General features: G+C 51.1%; 1 protein-coding gene across 1 annotated transcript; it reads right to left on the bottom strand.

Annotated features, from left to right (window-relative positions):
- Positions 1-10651: 10651 nt before the first annotated feature.
- INMT (indolethylamine N-methyltransferase) lies at positions 10652-14783 on the bottom strand. The gene is made up of 3 exons (NM_001192648.1): positions 14630-14783; positions 13006-13213; positions 10652-11081 (listed from the first exon to the last, which is right to left on the bottom strand). Exons 1-3 carry the CDS (start codon positions 14781-14783, stop codon positions 10652-10654), a joined length of 792 nt encoding a protein of 263 aa, NP_001179577.1.
- Positions 14784-21328: the final 6545 nt, after the last annotated feature.

Raw genomic sequence — 21328 nt, 5'->3', positions numbered from 1 at the left:
TTTGGCTGCGGGACTGGGAGGTCACAGATTCTGGGAGACAGAGTGCTCTGCGTGCAGCTGTGTGCAGCAAGGTGACTGGAGCCCTGAGCTGGGAGGGAGGCATGTCCTCTTTCCTGTGTGTGTGTGTGCGTGTGTGTATGTGTGTCAGAGAGAGAGACAGAGAGACAGAGGTATGGGAGGAGGGGGAGATCCCATTTCTCCTCCCTGGGCCTCTGCCAGGACAAAATGAGGTGCACTGGTTTTCACCAAGGCGGACCATCACCTGGACAGCCTGTGGGTGAGGCGGGGCACATCCTCCTGGTAGGTAGAACTTGACCTTCTAGGCTCCAAGCGCCCCCCGGGCCTCTTCCACCTACAAGGTGTCTCGGGGCGGGTTAGCCAGCAGTTGGGCCAGACCGCTGCCACCTGCGGGCCTGGGGCAGTGACCACGGGGTCCAGCTCCAAGGTGGGGCCCAGATCCCACGGCCTCTCTCAGGCCCACCTCTTACCAGGACTCCAATTAAGGTTTACCAGAACAGCCCCTTTTCCTGAGGAAAATTGCGCCAAGTGGGGACATGGCACCTGATTTAGGGCTTCAGCTGACTTCTCAGCCATGCAGAAGCCTGTTGCTATTCTTCAGTTACATGACATAATTCTACCTGGAATTTGCACAGCCTTTTGCTATTCTTTTTGAAAACCTGTTCCATCCACACCAGCAGCCCTTCCCGCAGTCTATCAGCCTGAGTCCTCTTCTTGCCACCAATGGTTAGTGGAGGCCCCTTGTTAAGTCAGAAGAGACTGGACCTACTGAGCTGTCCACACAGACAGCCTTGACCTTCCAGAAACCCATCTCATTGTGGAGGGGGCCTAGTGATCCCCATTCCCCCTCGCCCATCCTGTGGACAGTGTTCTGGGTTCAGAAATAGGAAGCCCAGGGTGGACTCTGGGGCCAGAAGCTGGGACCCCCACCAGGTCTGAGCTGAGTAGCTGAGGTGAACCACTCCTGGTGCTCAGGTATCTTCTGGGGTTCCAGTTGTTCACATAGAGCCTGAGTGTTGGAGTCATGCAGATGCCGGTTTCGGTTTCAATTATTTGCAGGTGAACATCCCTCTCCAGAGGCAGGAGGAGGGGAATGCAGTCTGTTTTTAATTATTCAGAGTATTATTTACAAGGCCCTCTGAGATGCAGCCCTGACCCAGGGAGACATTGGGCTTTTCTTCTACAATTACTTGCCCAGACTGATCCCAGCAGCATCACCCTGCCCCAGCTCTGCTGCACCCCCTCCCCTCTTCTCGCACCCCCTGCTTCCTGCCTTGTGAGCAGAGCTTTGCCTAGTCCTAGGCCTGGGTGGGAGTGGCCTCGGGGTGGCAGCCAGGGCCCCAGGCAGAGATGGCCCCCTCAGTGGGCCTGAAGCCAAGTCTGATCCTGTCACGCCTCTGCTCAAGTGCAGGAAATGACTCTCAACTCCTTGAGAAGAAGGGCCTGGGCCTTACAGGGGCCCTGGAGGCTCTCCACACACGGACATGCGTACACACACACACACTCATACACACATACATATGCACGTGGACCTGCACAAACGGCATACCCTTCACACTCAGGTGTGCAAGCATGTGTCTCCTGTGTACACAAACACAGAACTTAGTGTGAACAACACACAGATATGTACACACATGCACGCACACACACACACACACGCATGCACTTGCATAACCCTGAGCCAGGACCTTGCCAGCCACTCACTCTCCCCTCTCAGGGTCATTACCCCCGCTCTTCCCTCTGCCTGGGAGGCACCTGCCTAGACACCTGCCTGGCTCCCTCCCTCACCTCCTGACTTGAAGGTCACCGAGGCCCTCCCTGGCAGTCCTCCAGTGGACACCACTGTGCCCCACCAGGCCCCTTGCCTTTAGTCTGGGGTGCCACCAAGATGAGATGGAGAAGGAGCCCATGCAACACGATCCCTCCACCACCTCACATCAGGGAGCGCGCGACCCACTACACTCGAGGCCACAGAGCTGATGAGAGGCTCAGCTGTGCCTGGAATCCAGGCTTCCCAACTCCAGGGCACTGGGTCACCATTCAGCTTCAAGCCCAAAGGCTGCTCCCCCTCTTCTGGAATCTCAGTTTTCCCTGCTGTGAATTGGGTGGTTGATTCCAAGGCCTTCAAGGGGCCTGGCTGCACTGGGACTCTCCTTTCCCGCCAGCTCTTGGGAAGGCTGACAGCAGGCGGGTCCGTCCATGGGAAGGCTGACAGCAGGCGGGTCCGTCCATGGTGGCCTCTCCCAACCACTTTGGGATTCTGTCCCCCTTCCCCCCACCCCATCCCCAGCACCGCAGTGCAAGTGTGAGGGGATTATTTGGCTGTCTGAAAGCCAAATGCTGGGCTCTCTTAATGGATTTCAGAAGCTTCCTGCCTTTGCTGCCACAGTAGAAAAGATTTCCTTCTTTGTGATATTTAAAGAAAAACAAGCAGTTCTGCCTTTTGAGGTCTGAAAGGGGACTATAACTGGTAGGGAGAAAGGTGGGTGGGTAATTTACTACTGGCAGAATTGACAGCGGACCTCTTTCTCAGATCCAGAAGTTATCATTACAAAGAGAAGCTCGTTTAATTTTCCGCATTTCAGGTAGTCTACCAACAGCATGAAATGGATTTCTCCCTTCCTTACAGATTTGTCCCCTGATCGTCTGTAACTCTGTGGGTCCTGTCGGGTCTCAGCTGGGCTGACCTCTCCAGCGCGCACGTCTGTGTCTGCAGAGTAAGACTTTCCTGACCCTGGTCCTTCTGGGAAAGCCTCTGACCCCCACCTCCACCATAGCCATGGAGAAGCACCCTCCTTTGCTGCTAGCCCTCCCCTTCCCAAGGAAGGGGCATCAACCATCCTGACATGCCAGACTCTATTTATTCAGACCTTTCCTGCTACTCCATCTTCTTATCTGCTGAGTTAACACCCACCAGCCACCCAGTCTTTCTGATCTGGGCACCCCACCCCTGCCCATCTTCCCTCTGCCTTAGATCATACCAATCTCTTTGCCGGGATGATCAGCCCCTTCCCCACGGCCCCACCTCCAGGCCTTAACCCTAGTCTACCTGTGGAAACCCCTCCATGCCCACACCAGCTCCTGCAGGAGACCTTGATGACCCTCCCAGGGGCCCCAGCTCTTTCCCCTCTTTCCTGATGCTCACCCTTGCTGGGCCTCATCTCAGGGCCACCAGCCACACCCATGCCAGACTTGCATTTTCAGCCTCTGGGAGGGCTAGAAGGCACTTCCTCTAGACCAAGTTCCCCCTGGGTGCTGGGCTGCAGCGGCCCTTCTTGTCCTTCTGCAGGAGCACTCAACCTCTGCTTACATAGCCCCTGGTGATGGGGAGCTCACTCCCTTCTCCCACACCATGCACGCACTCCCCTGCCAGCCTCCTCAGTGGAAGAATGCCTGTCTTTCCTTGTGTCAAGCCCTGATCATCCTCCTCCAGGGAGGATTCCTGCCGCCTGAGCCCTTCCTGCTTCCCCAGACACCTTCTGATGTCTGCCATCATGAACTGAAAACTCCGTGTTTCAGCTATGTTTTGTGTGATAACAACTTCCCCCAAAACCAGAGACCAAAAACAAGAAATATTTATTATTATTTTGTGATCCTGTGCTTTGGCTGCTCAGGGCTCCTGGCCAGGGTGGGTTTGGCTACTCCGCATTCTGCTGGCGGCGGTTGCTCTATACTTGCTGGGGCAATGGCAATGCCATGGCCACCAGGATCCAAGGCCACTGGGCTTTTGCACATGTTCCAAACTGCAGGGTTCCCCAGAGCAGCCAGACAGGAAACAAGCTCCGGTGTATGAGCACTTTTTTTTTTTTAAAGACTTTATTGTTTAGCGCAGTTTTATGTCCACAGTGAAACTGAACAGAAAATAGAGAGGGTTCCCATAGACCTCCGTCCCTGCTGAGCCTCCAATACTATCAACAGCCCCGATACTGCTGCTAAGTCACTTCAGTCGTGTCCGACTCTGTGTGACCCCATAGATAGGTATACTTGTTGCAATCAGTGAATCTAGATTGGTGTGTCATTACCACTCAAAGTCCACAGTTTTCATTGGGTTACTCTCTGGGTATATTCTATGGGTTTTGACAGCTGCATATAAAGACACATCCACCATTACAGTGTCATACAGGGGAGTTTCACTGTCCTAAGTGTCTCCTGTGTTCACCCCATTAACACCTCCTTTCCCTCATCTCTGCAAAAGCTGATCCTTCTACCATCTGCATGGTTTTGCCTTTTCCAGGAAGTCATCATAGAGTTGGAATCCTGCAGAATGTAGCTTTTCCGATGGGCTCTTTGCACTCAGTAACATTGTTTAAGGTTCTTCCATGACTTTTAGGGCTTGAGAGATCATTCGCTGTGATTCATGGGGTCGCAAAGAGTTGGACACGACTGAGCGACTGATTTGATCTGATTATTCTCTTATTAGATGGATCAGTTTATTTATCTCTTAACCTATGGGACAAGCAATCCCTTGATTGCTTCTGAGTTTTGACAATTATGAATAAAGCTGGTGTATACCTCTGTGTACAGGTGTTGGTTTGGACATACGTTTTCAAGTTTCTTGGGTAAATACCAAGGAGCAAGAAATGGAACAAGCCCTTTGTGCAAGTTTGTTTCAAGGCCCTCCTGGCATTGTATTTGCTGATGTTCTATCCACCATGGTCCCACCACTTCATGGGAAATAGATGGGGAAACAGTGGAAACAGTGTCAGACTTTATTTTTCTGGGCTCCAAAATCACTACAGATGGTGACTGCAGCCATGAAATTAAAAGACTCTTATTCCTTGGAAGGAAAGTTATGACCAACCTAGATAGCATATTCAAAAGCAGAGACATTACTTTGCCAATAAAGGTTTATTTAGTCAAGGCTATGGTTTTTTCTGTGGTCATGTATGGATGTGAGAGTTGGACTGTGAAGAAGGCTGAGCGCCAAAGAATTGATGCTTTTGAACTGTGGTGTTGGAGAAGACTCTTGAGAGTCCCTTGGACTGCAAGGAGATCCAACCAGTCCTTTCTGGAGATCAGCCCTGGGATTTCTTTGGAAGGAATGATGCTAAAGCTGAAACTCCAGTACTTTGGCCACCTCATGTGAAGAGTTGACTCATTGGAAAAGACTCTGATGCTGGGAGGGATTGGGGGCAGGAGGAAAAGGGGACGACAGAGGATGAGATGGCTGGATGGCATCACTGACTCGATGGACATGAGTCTCAGTGAACTCTGGGAGTTGGTGATGGACAGGGAGACCTGGCGTGCTGTGATTCATGGGGTGGCAAAGAGTCGGACACGACTGAGCGACTGACCTGACCTGACCTATCCACCAAACCAAGACACCTGACTGAGTCAGACTGGGAGGAGGGAGGTGACGGGGAGAAATGGACTTGTCCTCTCAGTGGGAGGAAAAGCAAAGTCATTTGATGAGACAGATTGTCTGCTGGGAAGGGAAGATTTTTTGGTCAGCTGTAGAGTCTTCCCCGCTCATGCACACACTTTTTGATATCTCACTCTTCCACCTGAAGCACCAAATTGTTGGAGTGGGGCCCATTTGACATGTAGAGGGAATGAGACAAAACTTCTGGATTAGATGGCTTTAGTAGCTTTGAAGAGGGTGAAGTTGACAGCAACAATAAATCCATAATTGTCACTTTCACACAGGCAGGGTCTTTATTCAGCAATAGCTATGCAGTCACACTGCGTGCTGGGCACTAGGCGTGCTGCAGGGAAACAAATGTCCTCTCCAGGGTGGGAAGGAAGGGACATAGAAGCAGAATAACGGGTGCATGAAGGAACAGGTGATGTGGTGGGGGTGGATGGGTGAGGAGGGGGCATGTGCTCCATGGGAGCGGGCAGCAACCCCAACCCTTGAGCTGAGCTGTGAGTGTGAGGAGGGCTGGAGAGGAGACTACTGGGAAGGAGCCCAGCTCCCCCTCCGTGGCCTCTCTTCCCCTGTGTGTCTTGTCTTCATCTCTGCATGTCCATAGCAGAGCTTTGCAGGCTTTCATGTGTGTGAGAAGCCCCTGGGGATCTTGTTAAAGTGCAGCTCTGTTCCTGCAGGTCTGGGCTGGGACCTGTGCATCTGAATTTCTAACAAGTGCCCTGGGAGGCCCATCCTGCTGCCAGAGTCCAGGGGTGTGGGAACCCTGACCCTTCTTAGGCTGGGATGTCCATGTTCAGGGCTGGGCTCGGATGGCAGTGAGGAGAGAGGGAGACAGGAAACCCCATGGTTGTTTTCTCCTGGGACACTCAGCTGACCCCTCTGGCTACTGGAGGATGAATAAGATACAGAGTATGACAGCCCACTCACAGGGATCTCAGAACTGATGTTTAAGCATCTTTGGGTACCATTTCAAATGAGGGGAGTGATGCTAGGGGGAAAGAAAGTTCTTGCCAAATGTTAGTGAGTGAGTGAACAGAGCTAAGACTGGACACCAGGGCCCCTGACTCTTTCTTTCAGGCAGACGTCATTTATCAAATGTCTCCTGTGTGCATGCCTGTGTGCTCCAAGGAGTTCATTGGCTGGTAGAAAAGATGAAACAGACACAAACTTGGAGATATGGACATAGGACTGCTCAGGAAACCATGGCAGAATTGACGTGCGGATAATACAGCCGGGCTCAGGCAGTGACAGAGATCCGCGCAGTGGGTGGATGTCACAGCTGTTTAGGAGGTAACATCAAGAGGTCCAGGTGAGCCAGAGCGCTGACCAAGGGTGAGAGGAAGGAGGCTGGGATGGGCGAGGGCATGGCCGGAAGTATCCTCACTAGGGTGGGGACATGAGAGAGGAGCGAGGATGGGGAATGGGGCCTCTGCCTTTGGATCTGCTGAGTTAGAGGGGCTGAGGTCAGGAAAGTGAAGGCAGCTGGACACTGTAGTCGGGAGGGCAGAGAGTAGGTAAGGCTAAAATACACATAGCTGTTCTGTGGATGAACTTCTAGAAGGAATGATACTCCTAAGGACTTAGTAGTAGAGTCTGTGCAGAGAGATACATCTTTGGTGATTCAGAGGCCTTTGTGAATCGTCCAAGACCCCAGGTCTGAAGGATATGGCGGTCCATCAGGAGATGTTGCTTTGCACTTGGATCATTTTATCAAATGTTCCTCGGTGTGTGTGGTCTGTGCTTAATCACTCAGTCGTGTCAGACTCTTTGTGACCCCATAGACTATAGCCTGCCAGGCTCGTCTATCCATGGGGATTCTCCAGGCAAGAATACTGGAATGGCTTGCCATGCCCTTCTCCAAGGGATCTTCCCAACCCAGGGATCGAACTTAGGTCTCCCTCATTGCAGGTGGATTCTTTACTGTATGAGCAACCAGGGAAGCCCTATTCCTCAGTACGCCTCCCCCAAACCTAAAAAGCATATTAAAAAACAGAGACATCACTTTGCCAAAAAAGATCTGTCTAGTTAAAGCCATGGTTTTTCCCGAAGTCATGTATGGATGTGAGAGTTGGACCATAAAGAAAGCTGAGTGCCGAAGAACTGATGCTTTTGAAATGGGGTGTTGGAGAAGACTCTTGAGAGTCCCTTGGACTGCGAGGAGATCAAACCAGTTGATCCTAAAGGAAATCAATCCTGAATATTCATTGGAAGGACTGATTGCTAAAGCTGAAGCTCCAATACTTTGGCCACCTGATGCAAAGGGCTGACTCATGAGAAAAGGCCCTGATGCTGGGAAAGATTGAAGGCAGGAGGAGAGGCTGACAGAGGATGAGAAGGTTGGATGGTATCACCGACTTGATGGACACGAGTTTGAGCAAGCTCTGGGAGTTGACTGTGGATAGGGAAGCCTGGCGTGCTGCAGTCCATGGGGTCACAAACAGTTGGACACGACTGAGCAGCTGAACTGAACTCCCCCCAACTAGTGTGCGCCTAGGCTGGAGGCTGAGAGGAGGGTCCCTTCTCTATAGTCTTGTTTCCCAGACTGGCTCTGGGCTCAGCAGCAGAGATATCACCTGGGGACAGGTTAGAGATGCAAATTCTCAGCCCACCTCAGACCTACGGACTCAGACTCTGGGTTTTATCAGAGCCCTGGTGGTTCATGAGCAAAAGAGCATTTCAGAAGCACTGGCCCAGGTGAGTAGTTCTCCAATGGGGTTACACATTCGGATCTCCAGGAGAGTGTGATGAAATGCTGCTTCCTGGGTCCCTACCCCCAAACTGGAGCTTCTGATGCAGTTGGGGGAGGCCCAGGCTGCCCGAAGTTTCCAGCTCCCTGGGTGACTCTCTTGTATATCCAGGGTGGGACCCCAACCCCAGTCCCTACCCAGTCCTCTTTGAGGGTCTAGAGCTGGGAATGTTGGAGGCAGCCCCTTTGTGGAAGTCACTTTGCATCTTTGTGCCTCACGTGAAACTACCCTGTGCCCTCTGCTTTGCAGGAGCTCAGAGGAGGGCAGGTGATGTGTGGGTGGGGATGGAGCGGAGGTCCAGAGCTGTCAAGGGCTGGCTGGGGCAGGCATGTAGTTTGAAACACACACCAGCATCAGGAGCGGAAGAATCTACCAGGCCAGACAGGGAACTGCTGAGCAAGGAGTCGGAGGCTCCCTCAGTTCATACCCTGAGGGGTTCCATCTGTGGGGGAAGGTCATCAAGGAGCAGGGGGAGGAGAGCCCGCCACACCAGGGGTAACAGAAGGCAGAAGGGGTGGGGGTGTCTTCCAGGAAGAGTGCTAGGCTTCGCCCTCTCTCACCTGGAGATAGGAACCAGGAAGTTAGGGGTGCCAGCTGCAAGGAGTGCCCAGGAGTCCTGTTATTCAGGGAGAAGCAGAACAAGAGGCACTCCTTGCTGCCTACTCAAAATAATGGCCCTAAAATTAGCTGCCTAGGATAGCTTCAGGCTTGATTCTGAGAAGACAGGATCTCAGGCTCTATTACACTGGACCTACTGGATCAGATTACATTCTTTAACCAGCTTCCCAGCCGTATCACATGCACATTCTTCTGCAAAGCCCTGGTCTCCTGGGCCTCAGCTGAGATGCAGGGTCAAGGACCCACACTGACCGGAAGTTCTAGTTTCATGGAGGTGCTCACTGTCCAAGGGTTTTTGGGTTTCTCTGAGCATGCGGGTCATGGCTTCTCTGCTGGGTGAGTTTTCTAAGGAGGCCCCTGACATCTGTCTTTCCTGCACTTTGCCTGCCGTTTTCTGCCTTGCAGTGCCCTCTGGTGGCCATGGGAGCCATGGCCACCACATTGCTCCTCTGTTGCCTGAACCCCAAGACCCAACTGAGGTTGGAAGGAAGAGGACTTTCCTGTTGCTGCCCTCTGCCACAAGGCTCAGGGACTCCCCAGAACACAATGAAAGCCGTTGGGAAAACACTGGGCTTTAGCAGCAGGCTAGCAAATGGGTAAAGATTTGCTCAGGGGGTCTGCTGTGTGGGGCATGGACTACGGTGGACAGTGGGAGCTGTGAGGGGCCCATGCCCCAGTTCAGAGAGCATTATGGGCTTCACAAGGGAGCCAGGTCTGGGTGGTGGAAGGCCGGCACTCTCCTACATGCCAGAGAAAACATGTCTGCCCAGGGTCAGCAGCTGGCTGGGCTGCGAGCTGGCCAGCTGTGTGGACAAGGAGTGTCTTGAGAGACACATGACCTCATGAAGGTTCTTCTAGAGACGTGAGTCAGGTCTTCCCAAAGCTCCAATTCTTGGTCATGTGGATGGAGCTGCCTGACTCCCTGCCCTGCCTGGCCTGCTTCAGCTGACCATTCTCTGAGGTTCTATCATGATACTGGTGACAAAGTCCCAGATCCCTGAGGATGGGTGACTCTGAGGCCTCCCAACTGATGAACTGTTGCCACTCTGGTGATGAACTTGATGACCCACCTTCATCACCTGCCTGCCCTCTTTTCTTCTTTTCATTCCTGTTAGTGTTTCCTGGGATCTTTTTTCAGGTAAACTGCTGCTGCTGCTGCTAAGTCGCTTCGGTCGTGTCCGACTCTGTGCGACCCCATAGACGGCAGCCCACCAGGCTCCCCCGTCCCTGGGATTCTCCAGGCAAGAACACTGGAGTGGGTTGCCATTTCCTTCTCCAATGCATGAAAGTGAAAAGTGAAAGTGAAGTCGCTCAGTCGTGTCTGACTCTTAGTGACCCCATGGACTGCAGCCTACCAGGCTCCTCCGTCCAAGGAATTCTCCAGGCAAGAATACTAGAGTGGGTTGCCATTTCCTTCTCCAATCAGGTTAGTAGCTGCTAAGTCACTTCAGTCGTGTCCATAAAGTGAAGTCACTCAGTTGTGTCCGACTCCTAGCGACCCCATGGACTGCAGCCCACCAGGCCCCTCTGTCCATGGGATTTTCCAGGCAAGAGTACTGGAGTGGGGTGCCATCGCCTTCGCCATCTCAGGTAAACTGTTTGCTCTCAGATCCTTGTTTCAAGGTCTGCATTGGGGGGGTGTGTGACCCAAATCAAGACAGCGTCTGGCTGGGCCACTGTATTTTCCTGACTTATGGTATAGGATGAAATGGAAAGGGGTGTGGCGGATGGCCCCCTGGGCTGGGGGCAGGGAGAACTTGCTTTTCACTTGTGACCTGGGGACGTAGTACAAGATGAAGTTATGGTGTTCAGGCTGACTCTGCAGCAGGGGGCTCCAGACTTACTAGACTTTGGGACCCTGACTTCCCCCTCTGGGCAGGCCCTGTCTGCCAGACTGGCCTCAGGCCCCAGGGCCCTTGCGGGCAACCACAAAACAGAAGCCCTCGTTGAGGCAGAAGGCCTCTGAGTACTTGATGGGGCTGTACTGGCACTTTAGCACCTGGCAGCCGGCCTCCTGCAAGGCCTTCTCCACTGTCTCCTGCTCTAGCGAGAGGACAAAGAACTTCCTGGAGCCCACCATGTATTCACAGCAGCGCAGGGCCACCAAGGTGACCAGATGCCCGCCTGGCTTCAGCAGGCCAACCAGGTTCTGGATGGCTGCCCGGTAGGCGTCCACGTCACGGCAGGCGCACTCCAGGGCCAGCAGGCTCAGCACGCAGTCCGCTGCGGGCACCTGGGCAGACCCCAGAGGACGGGGCTGGTTCACATCACATGTCAGTAACCGCTTGACTGTCCTTCGGACCCGGGCCTCCTTCTCCTGCCACTTGCTCCTGTGGGGGAGGGTCAATGAGGTGACAACGACAATTAGGACGACATCCCCCATACCCTAGGGAGGGCTTCCTATGGGCCTATGGGGAAGATCATATTTCTCCCATTATATAGATGAGTAAACTGAAGCATACAGAGGTTGAGTGATTTGTTCAAGGCCACACAGCTGATAGGTGGCAGTGCATTTGACATCTGATTCCTCCTTCTCCTCTTCCTCCTCCTCCTCCTCCTTTTTTCTCTCTTTCTTTTGAATAACTCAATTTTAGCATATTGCATTATTAATTTTAAGGTGTAAAAGACATATAACAAACATTTGCCATTTCAGTCACTCTGTGCAATCCAGGGGCATTAACTGCATTCACAATGTGCGCGACTATCACTATTTCCTGCTTCCAAAACTTGTTATCCCCCCATGCTGAAACTTTGCCCCCATTATGCAATATCCCCCCATTCCTCCTCCCTGCAGCCCCTGACTGTAAATATCCTCCTTTAAACCAGCTCTTTCCCACAGCTGGGCCTTTGCTTTTGCCATCCCCTCTGCCTGGCTCTCTCTTTCTCCAGATCCTCTCATCCTTTTTCCCTCACATCTCCCAGGGAGCTGCTCAAAGTGCTCTTTCTTAGAGGAGAGGCTTTCTCTTGCCGTCTGCTGGGGACTGAATTGTATCCCCATCATATTCATATGCTGAAACCCTAACGTGTATGTGGATGTATGTGGAGATGGAGCCTTTGGCAGGTAAATAGAGGTAAATGAGATCATGAGGGGGGCCACTCATGATGGGATTTGTGCCTTTTACAAGAAGACAGACTAGAGAGCTAGCTCACTCTCCCTCTCCTTCTTCAGAGGGCATGGGAAGAATGCATCTAAAGGCCAGGAAGAGCACCCTCATCAAGTTCAAGGACTGATCCTGAGCTCCCAGCCTCCAGAACGTGAGAAATGAGTGTTTTTCAAGCCGTTGCATCTATGACATTTCGTATGACTGCTCAAGGTGAGTAAGACACCCTCCCACCTAACACAGCACCCGTACTTCTCTAGGCCCCTGCAGCTGGAGAGTCTTTTCTACAACACTGGTTTTTCCCTGAATCCCTACCTCCATCAACTTTGGGCACGTTGTGCTTTCTACTAGAATGTGAGGTCCGTGGGGCAGAGACTTTATTCACTGTGCTATTGCCAGTATCTGGAAGCGACCTGACTCTCAGAATGCTCTCTGTGAATGATGACAAGAATGTATGAAGCCCAGGCTTAGTTGATGCAGAGACCCTGTGCTCAGAGAACCTGAGGCCCTGTTCCATTTCAGGCTGCCCCTGTCTGTAATTGGGTCAGGCCCCCATGGCCCAAAGATGGGACAGGAATTTAAAATCTGTTCTTTGTCCTGCTCTAAGGTGGCCTCAAGGTCACTCTCCACATCTGGGCCTTGGTTTCCTGGACTCTGATTGATGGATTCCCCCTCTGTGAACTGGGTGGGGAAGGTGCCTGGAGGGGGTGAGTGCTGTTGGTCTCTGGGACTTGGTAGAAGTGCTGAGGAGATAGATGCGGGCAATTCCAAGAAGCCCATGTCTTCCCATAACAAGTGCCCCTCCAACACTAGGTAAAGTGGAAGCTGAACCACTAGTTTTGAGAGGAAAGAGATCTGCGTGTGCTGGAGCAATCAGGGGAGCTTCCAGGAGGAGGAGGGACTGAAAAAGATCCCACAGGATGGAAGGGATGCAAAACATGGAGGGCAAATCAGGTAACTGAAGATTAGAGCCCAGGCAACTCTGAGGCTGAAGGTGGGACTCACTCAAAGGGAGGGAAGTGCTCTGGGCCAGAGACCCAAGTGGGTTAGGAACAAGCTATAGGGAGCTGGCCAGTGATACAGGGTGGCAGGCTCAGGCTCAGGCCTGTGAGGATGGGAGACCTCTTGTGAGAAGGATGGTGACTGTGGCTACCTGTCTCCCTCGAGTTCACACACGTATTGCACGGCTGGGGACCAGTCATAGGCCCCCAGCTCCTTCTTCAGCCACTTGTCCACCTCCCGGAGGTTGAGCTCCGTGTAGTCTGACATGATGATCTCCCGGAAGACCTCGCAGGCCGAGAGCAGCTGGTAGATGGTGGGGCCTGAGCCGATGTCAATCAGGATGTCGCCTCCCATGCCTCCTGCAAGAGAAAGCGTGTTCCAGGTGTTGGGGGCAGACACCCAACTCCATGCCAGTTGTGGTGGATGGAGATGCCAGGCTGTGCCCTTTCCCCAGGGTGACTCCCAGGAGATCCGACCCTGCCTTGGGCAGTACCTGGACTGTGTGAGGATTCCAGACCCTACGCCTGGGGCTCAGAAGGGTGAGAGGGGGTTGGGGTGCAGGCTGGTACATACTGGGTCCCCCTGCTGCCTCAAGGGTTGCTATTGGAGCCCCGATAGGACAAGTCCTGCCCTTCTGGGCAGCTTTCAGATTGACTTCTTGGTAGAAGCTGTATTATTGGCAAGTCTTCTGACTCTGGGTTTAAAGCAATGGTGAGAGTGACCCCACAGCGCCCCTCCCACCTCTTTGCTGCAAGGACAGAGCTTCTGATAAAGGATGAGAGCTGAGCCAGTGGGTTCAAAACTGGCTCAACCAATCACAGAAGGCAAGAGGATCTTGTGGTGAGTTGGGGGAAGAGCAATATAAGTACATCACCTTCCTCTCCCTGCTTCCTCCCTCCATCCTCCTCCATTGAAACCAGTCCATTTTCCAAGGCTTAATCCCAGTCCTTCCTCCAGAGTCTCCTCAGATTTCTCTGTGAGCCTTAAGCTTTCATTCATCTGTATTTCTGTGGACCTTGCTTGATCCCTTTCTTGGCATCAAATACATAGAGCAAGGTTTGTTGAATGACTGAGTAACCCCCTAGTTGTTCAGTGCACTCCCTGAGCAACTGTGCAAGGCAGCCCTGCATGAACTGATTTTGAGATTTTCTACTGCCAGTGACAGGTGGTCTGACCTGGGCTGGACACCCTGGTGTCTTGCACCTCAGCCTCCTTGTGTGCATGGAGAACTTGGGTGATAATCTCTGCTGGTCCCCCCAGCCTGACAACTCAGAGCAGAAATTTGTAAACTGAGCTCTGTGGTTTGGCTTTGGGTATCCATGAACCCTCTTAATTTTGTGTAAAAGATCAAGAGTGTTTCCGTGTTGTGTATATACCAGATCTTTCATCAGGTTTTCAACGGGGCTCTTGAGCCCAGGCTATAAAGCCGCTTTTATGTTACTGAAGGGGAGGCAAGCAATATGTTCATATCTATTGTCTCCTATCCCTTCTAGCATGGGTCTCTGAACCCCACAGTTCAGGAGGTACCTTTCCATTTCACAGGGCAAGAAACTGAGATGGACTGTTAAAGATTCAGGCTTGGTTCCTGGGCTGCAAATGTCAGTGCTTGGGTTCCAGAGTGGCCAACCAGCGACAGTCCTCGTGGGTTCACAGCTGGGCTGGCTTTGCAGCATCCTAGGTGAGCAGTGTCCCAGAGGACGGGTCCCCTGCCACCAAGAGCACTTCCTGTAAGGCGCAGCCCCATCGTCTCCCTGAGATGGAGACCAGACACTCACCTGGAGAGAAAGTTTCAAAGAGATTATTCAGGTTGAATTTCAAGACTTCGTTTTCCGCTATGGTGCCTGAATCGAAGGCATAGTAGGTCTTTAAGTAGTTCTGGGGTTGGAACTCTGTCTTGTAGTCCTCTCCTTTGTACAGCTCGCCCTCCATTCTGGCTGTGGACCTTTCTGCTTCTCCCCTGCTGCGGTTACCCATTTTATCTACCCTCTCTTCCCAGGCCCTTCCTATGGGGAGTTTCATAATCTCATCGAACAGACCCTCCCTCCCAGGGAGGAGCTGGAATTACACATCACAGAGTCAGGCCATATGTTAGCTTTCTGGCTGGGGTTTATCTGTTTGGTAGTCGTCAAAACACAGAAACACCAACCGGATGGTCAACAAATGCTCCTGGCAGGGGGAGCAGGGGTGGGGGGGGTGGGGGGGTGGGGGGGTGGGGGGGGTGGGGGGTGGGGGGTGGGGGGGTGGGGGGGTGGGGGGGGTGGGGGGTGGGGGTGGGGGGGGTGGGGTGGGGGGGTGGGGGTTGGGGGGGGGTCGGTCTCAGTATTTCGCTTCTGAGAGGTGATGTTTTGAATGTAGATGATGCTGACAGGGGTTAGATTTGGGAGAGAATGAAGCAGAGGGCCTGGGCCACAGAACAAAGAGAGAGACACAAATGGGCAAAGAGAGACAGACAAAAACAAAGGCATAGAGAGGCCCAGCATCTGGAATAGGTCAAGTATCCTCTCTTTGGTTTGCTGGGAAAATGAAACCCAGAAAGGAAAACCCTGTAGCATGGAAAACAGAATGCAGAAATGGCTAAAATTTCACTGACTGAGGTCAGTGAGTTTGCTGTTTAGAACTGTTTGTCCTGAACTTGGTTAAATATTTCCTACTATCTTCAGTCCCGTTAACTCTATTTGCTTAATCAATCCTTTATTTTTCTGGGGATAAAACTAAACGTAACCAGGGCCACCCAAAAGGTTGAGAAGCCTCTGTTTGCACAATCATTTTAAAAGTGTTGGCATTCATAAACAGAACGTGATTAAGTTTTGTGGAATTTGCTTGCATGCACTCTCACACACAAACACACACAGAAACGCACACACACATAACTACTAGTAAACGTGTAAAAGATGAATGAGGGCAGTGGGTTGTATCAAAAGGGTTGCCTGCACTTCTGAGTAGGTTTCAGATTGACTTCCTGGTAGGAGCTGGTCTGTTTCTGACAGTCTCTGGTTGTGACAACTTTCTGGTTCTGATACTGTGTTTTGAAAGATGCTACCATTATCCTATCATTGAAATGTACTCAAATCTTGCTCTATTATTTCCTGCACTGCATGTGAATCTACAAAATAAAAAGTTATGTTAAAAAAAAAAGTGTTTCCAAAAGGATAAAAAACAGAAAAAAAAAAGTGTTTCCAAATCTCTTCCCAAAATTCACCTAAGATCAGAGATTTCAGGTAGCAAACTCTAATAAGTTTTGCAAATGGACAAGTCTGGAGCCCTGGTCTGAAAAGTGCTGGGTGTGTCCCTCACACTCATCCTCTGCCTTCTTTGTGACAAACTATAGAGATGTTGAGACCTATTCACTCCTTGGAGATTAGGAAGCTGAAGGTGACGAGCCTTTTCCCAAGAGGGTTCTGGCAGCAAGTGACGGGGTCTAGGAGTAGATTTAAGGCCAGCGTCCAAAGCCAAAATAAAGAATCACTCCAAATTTATTGTCTCCTCATCACACTATCGGAGAAGGCAATGGCACCCCACTCCAGCACTCTTGCCTGGAAAATCCCATGGATGGAGGAGCCTGGTAGGCTGCAGTCCATGGGGTCGTTAAGAGTCGGATGACTGAGCGACTTCACTTTCACTTTTCACTTTCCTGCATTGGAGAAGGAAATGGCAACCCACTCCAGTGTTCTTGCCTGGAGAATCCCAGGGACGGGGGAGCCTGGTGGGGTGCCGTCTATGGGGTCGCACGGAGTCGGACACGACTGAAGCGACTTAGCAGCATCACACTATGCAGTCTAGCAGGGTCCCTTGGCTGTGCTGCTCAAACTAGTGTGCCCAGGAATCACCCGGGGATCCCGGGAGATGCAGATTGTGGTTCTTGAGATTCTACAGCCTTAATAATCCCAGGTAATACTGAGGCCCCCGTGATGTGAACAGCACAGCCCTGGGTCCTACTGCCCAGAATCAACATTTATGTTTCAGTATTTGGAGTTCCCACAGAATAGAACCTCTCATTTTATTTATTGCAATTACTAAACCTGTACTCTGTGCTATTTCCACTCAGTGGGAACAGGTTGGATTACGTAATAGATGATGATAGCACAGCTTCCTGTCCCGTTGGAAGAAAATACAGTTAGACTTCTCTCCAATTTGTGAGAAAAGAATTTTATACTCAAATTAAAAAAAAAAAAAAAAGAATTTTATACTCAAATTCAATTAACATAAAATCTGGGAGGATCACAGTGATTGGTGAAACTGAGTGTATCATGTTGTCCCCAGCGGTTCTTATTATCGATGTGCCTGCAGACACGTGAACTGGCAGTGGCTTGGCAGGACTGTCGTGTCACCGTGTGTGACCCCCGTGCCTGCTCGGTGGTCCTGGCACGGGGTCAGCATCGCTTCTCCATGTCTCTTTAAACGTGCGAGAAATGTCCATTTTCCGTGCCGCCTAATACACAGTACACAGAAGTTCAAGTTAACTTGAGCTACCTGCTCCTCAAGTGGTTGACAGGTAAGAGGCTTACAGACATTCATCATTATAAATAACCTTGTAATCAATACCCCTATGTAGTCAGTTTTTTCTGTATTTTAGAGTCAGGCTTTGGGTTGGATTCCTAAACATGTGATGAATGGGTCCATGCTTTAAAGCTTCCCTGGTGGCTCAGATGGTAAATTGTCTGCCCGCAATGCGGGAGACCCGGGTTCGATTCCTGGGTCGGGAAGATCCCCTGGAGAAGGAAATGGCAATCCACTCCAGCACTCTTGCCTGGAAAATCCCATGGATGGAGGAGCCAGATAGGCTACAGTCCATGGGGTCGCAAAGAGTCAGACACAACTGAGCGACTTCACTTTCACTTTAAAGCTTTTAGTATAAATAAATTAGGTAAACACTTGCCAAATTATGTTTCTAAGAAAAACAATGCTTTTTACTTTTTAACTGTTTCAGGACAAATATTTATTTTTTCTTTAATAAAATGTGTTAAATTTTATTTTTTCCTTTGGGTTTGTTTCTACCTAAGCTTTGAAAATCCTTCCCTGTTCAGAGTTCTAAAGCTGTCTGATTGTGATAGCTTCTGTGATTGCTTATTTAAAAAAATATTTACCCATTATTTTGGTGTTTGGTGTGAGATGAGGTTCTGTGTGGCTGCTGACAATTCACTAGAGAAAAGTATGTTTACATATGCAAGCTCTGGACTATTTCTTCACCCCACAGGCTCATGTGGGAAAAAAGATAACGGGATGCTGAGATGGTAGCTTTCCTAATATGGAGAATGAGATTGATTTTTTTCTCATCTGGTTGACACTTAAGCAATTTGTTTTCTTGATAGTTACCTTGAAAATGTTCTCCTGTGTTAAATTAAGGGAGAAGTCCCCTTGAATGGAAATTTCTCTGAGTTATTCAGAAGTCACTATATAGAAAGATGTTTAAGATGAGGCAGATATTCTTAAAAGAGTCTGAGACAACCCTGGCATGAACAAAATGCTGTCAAATTGATGAAGGCAAACCTTAGGATAGTGGATCTCTACTGGGGTGGGGGATGGGGGTGTACTTTGCTGCCCTGGGGTCATCTGTCCATATCTGGAGATGTTTGATTTTTCACAGTTGGAGATGAATTATCTGGCCTGAAATGTCAGTGTTGCTGACATGGAGACACCTTTTTTTAGAACATATCCATAAAAGATTTGATTTTGAGCACATCACCCTAGCTCTGTGAAGACCCTTGGCTAGGCCAGACTCAGAATGTGAGTTGGGATGGAGAGGGCGGGCTGGTGGAGGTCAGAGGGTAGAAGTTTTGCAATGTCGGTGGAGCGGGGGAGGTTGGATCCATTCCACTGGGCAGCAGGAGGCACTGGAGGCCCCGAGTTGGGGTACACCTCGTCTGTCCATCCAGGACATCCATTGTAGCACAGTGAATGGAAGCGTGGTCTCTCTTCACCCAAGCTGGGCAGACCCTGGATGCCGAAGTCCCAATGCTGGGGTTCTGGGTACACAGATGTCCACAGTTCACTTTAGAAATATCAATAGATGCTAAGCCGAGCATCTTCCACACATCTCTCACTATTCACTCTCCATCCTTCTCCATTCTCTTGTGAACCCCAGAAGACTAACTTATGTGGACTATAATAGTGGCTCCCTTGCCCTCTGGAATTTGCTGGATACTGAAGGGAGGTAGGAAAGGGAGGTCTGGGTGTTTACTCTTCAGCATCTTTTCTTTTGGCAGTTGAGGAGGCCCTGTCTGTACAGCTCAGCCTTAGGTCAAGGGCGGACAATGGCTCCTCCTCGCTATTCCCCCTGGAGCACTTGGATGGTTGCTTTTGTGTGTTAATTTAGCTGGGCCCTGGGGCTCAGATCTGTAGTCAAACACTTTTCTGCATGTTTCTGGGAGAGTGTTTTTTGGATGAGATTAACATTTAAATTGGTGGACTTTGAGTAAAACAGACTGTGTTCCATAATGTAGGTGGGCCCCATCCAACCAGCTGAAGTCCTGAATTGAAGGACTGACCTCCCCTGAGCAAGAGTGAATTTTGCCAGCAGATGGTTCTCAGACTTGAACTGGCTGTTGAATTGGCTCTTTCTGGTTCTCCAACCTGCTAGTCTGTCCTGCAGTTTTTGGACTTGTCTGCCTCCATGATACTCCAGAATTGTGTGAGCAAACTCTTTAAATCTTTCTGTATGAATATTTGCATCCATGGTGGCTCAAATGGTAACGAATCTGCCTGCAATGAGGAGACCTGTGTTCAACCCCTGGGTTGGGAAGATCCCCTGGAGAAGGGAGTGGCTACCCACTCCAATATTCTTTCCTGGAGAATTCCATGGACCAAGGAACCTAGTGGGCTACAGTCCACGGGGTCGCAAAGAGCCAACACGACTGAGCAGCTAACACACACACACACACACACACACACACACACACACACACACACACACACACCACAGCCTGTTGATTCTGCTTCTCTGGAGGGCCCTGACTAACTAGACTAATTAGGTTATGAAACTGATTCTGAGAAATATTAAACAATTGTCCCAATACCTTTCAGCCAAGAGCATAACCTCTGCCCTCCTGGACAAAGAACAGGAGCCCCAGGCCTAGATCTGGAGAAGGTTCTGGCTGGAGTGTTCAGAGAGCCCATCCTGGGAGCAAAGCCTTTAAGTTCAAGGCTGACTGGGAGCTTGCGCTGCATGTTTGGTTCTGCCTGGATGACTTCCTCTGGGAAGGCAGATTGGGACAAGTGGCTGGACTGAGAAGGAAAGGACCTGGGAAGATGGCCCAGGGCTGAGTTTAGGGAGGCCTGAAGCCGCAGTGAAGTGTGACTTCCAACAGGTTGTCTGGGGCCAGGCGTGGGGCCATCTGTCAACCTGCAGGGCTAGACTGTTCTCTGACTTCTTCCTCCCTAACCCTCCTGCTCCCCCAGGGCCAGTGTCCTCTTAACCTTCTCCCACTCTCCTCACCAGGACATTCCCCCCACTGTTCCCTGATCAAGTGTGCAGAGTGATGTTATGGCCATGAGAGCCCAGAGGCCACTGCCCAATCACCGTGTCATTGTGATGAGGATACTTATGGTTGAGAGGCAGGCAGATGCCGAGAAACATCTTATAGATGGCTTGACTGAGGCCCTTGGCGGCTGAGGGTCCTGCCAGTGAATCTCTGACAGGACCGAGACCCTACCCAGCACTCCTGACTCCCCATGTAGGGTTTTTCTAGAACCTGGTTACAGCCACACCCCGACTCCACTACAGTACCTGTATTTGACAGAGAGGATCAGGTAGGGCTGGGCTTGGCAAACTTGGTGGCCTTCCTTGCCTCACCCCAAAGTCTTAGGAGCTGACGGAGAGTATTTGGGAACAGGCGCTGTACCTTCCCCAGAACACTTCCTGCTTTCTTGTCCAGCACTCTGCTCCAGAACCCCCTCTTGCATAAGATCTACTCGAAGAGAGGGGTAGGGCCCCACCAGCCTCCCACTTCAACCCTCACTCCCTGAAACCCCAGAGAAGACCAAGTTTCCACCTCAGCTAGCCACCCAGACACCTTCCCCCATCCTGCATCCCAGTTGGTGGAGAGATGATCAAAGGGCTGCAGAGAAGGGGGAAGGAGGGCTCCCTCTGCTCACTGGCCAGAGGTCTTGTAATGAAACTCCAGGTTAAATTTGAACCTCTCAGCCATGGACAAGAGGTCGCAGTCAAAGCCATAGTAGGGAGGGTAAGGTAGTAGATGGCCAGGTAGTCCCTCTGGGTGGGAAGTGGCTTTGGTACCAGTGGTCCCCGTGAGGCTGCCGTCCATGGGGGCCCTGGGTGTGTGCCTCCCATGCAGCTGTACAGCAGCCAGGGACACGGCTTCAGAGTCTTGACGCTGTGTGTTAAAGACAAGGAAGCCTCTGGACAATGGAATATTGGTAAATGTTTCACGTGTGTGTGTGTGCTAAGTTGCTTCAGTCGTGTCTGACTCTTTGTGACCCTATGGACTATAGTCTGCCAGGCTTCTCTGTCCACGGGA

The sequence above is a fragment of the Bos taurus genome, chromosome 4, assembly GCF_002263795.3.
Source record: "Bos taurus isolate L1 Dominette 01449 registration number 42190680 breed Hereford chromosome 4, ARS-UCD2.0, whole genome shotgun sequence".
Lineage (NCBI taxonomy): Eukaryota > Metazoa > Chordata > Mammalia > Artiodactyla > Bovidae > Bos > Bos taurus.
This window is presented reverse-complemented; position numbering and strand designations above follow the sequence as displayed.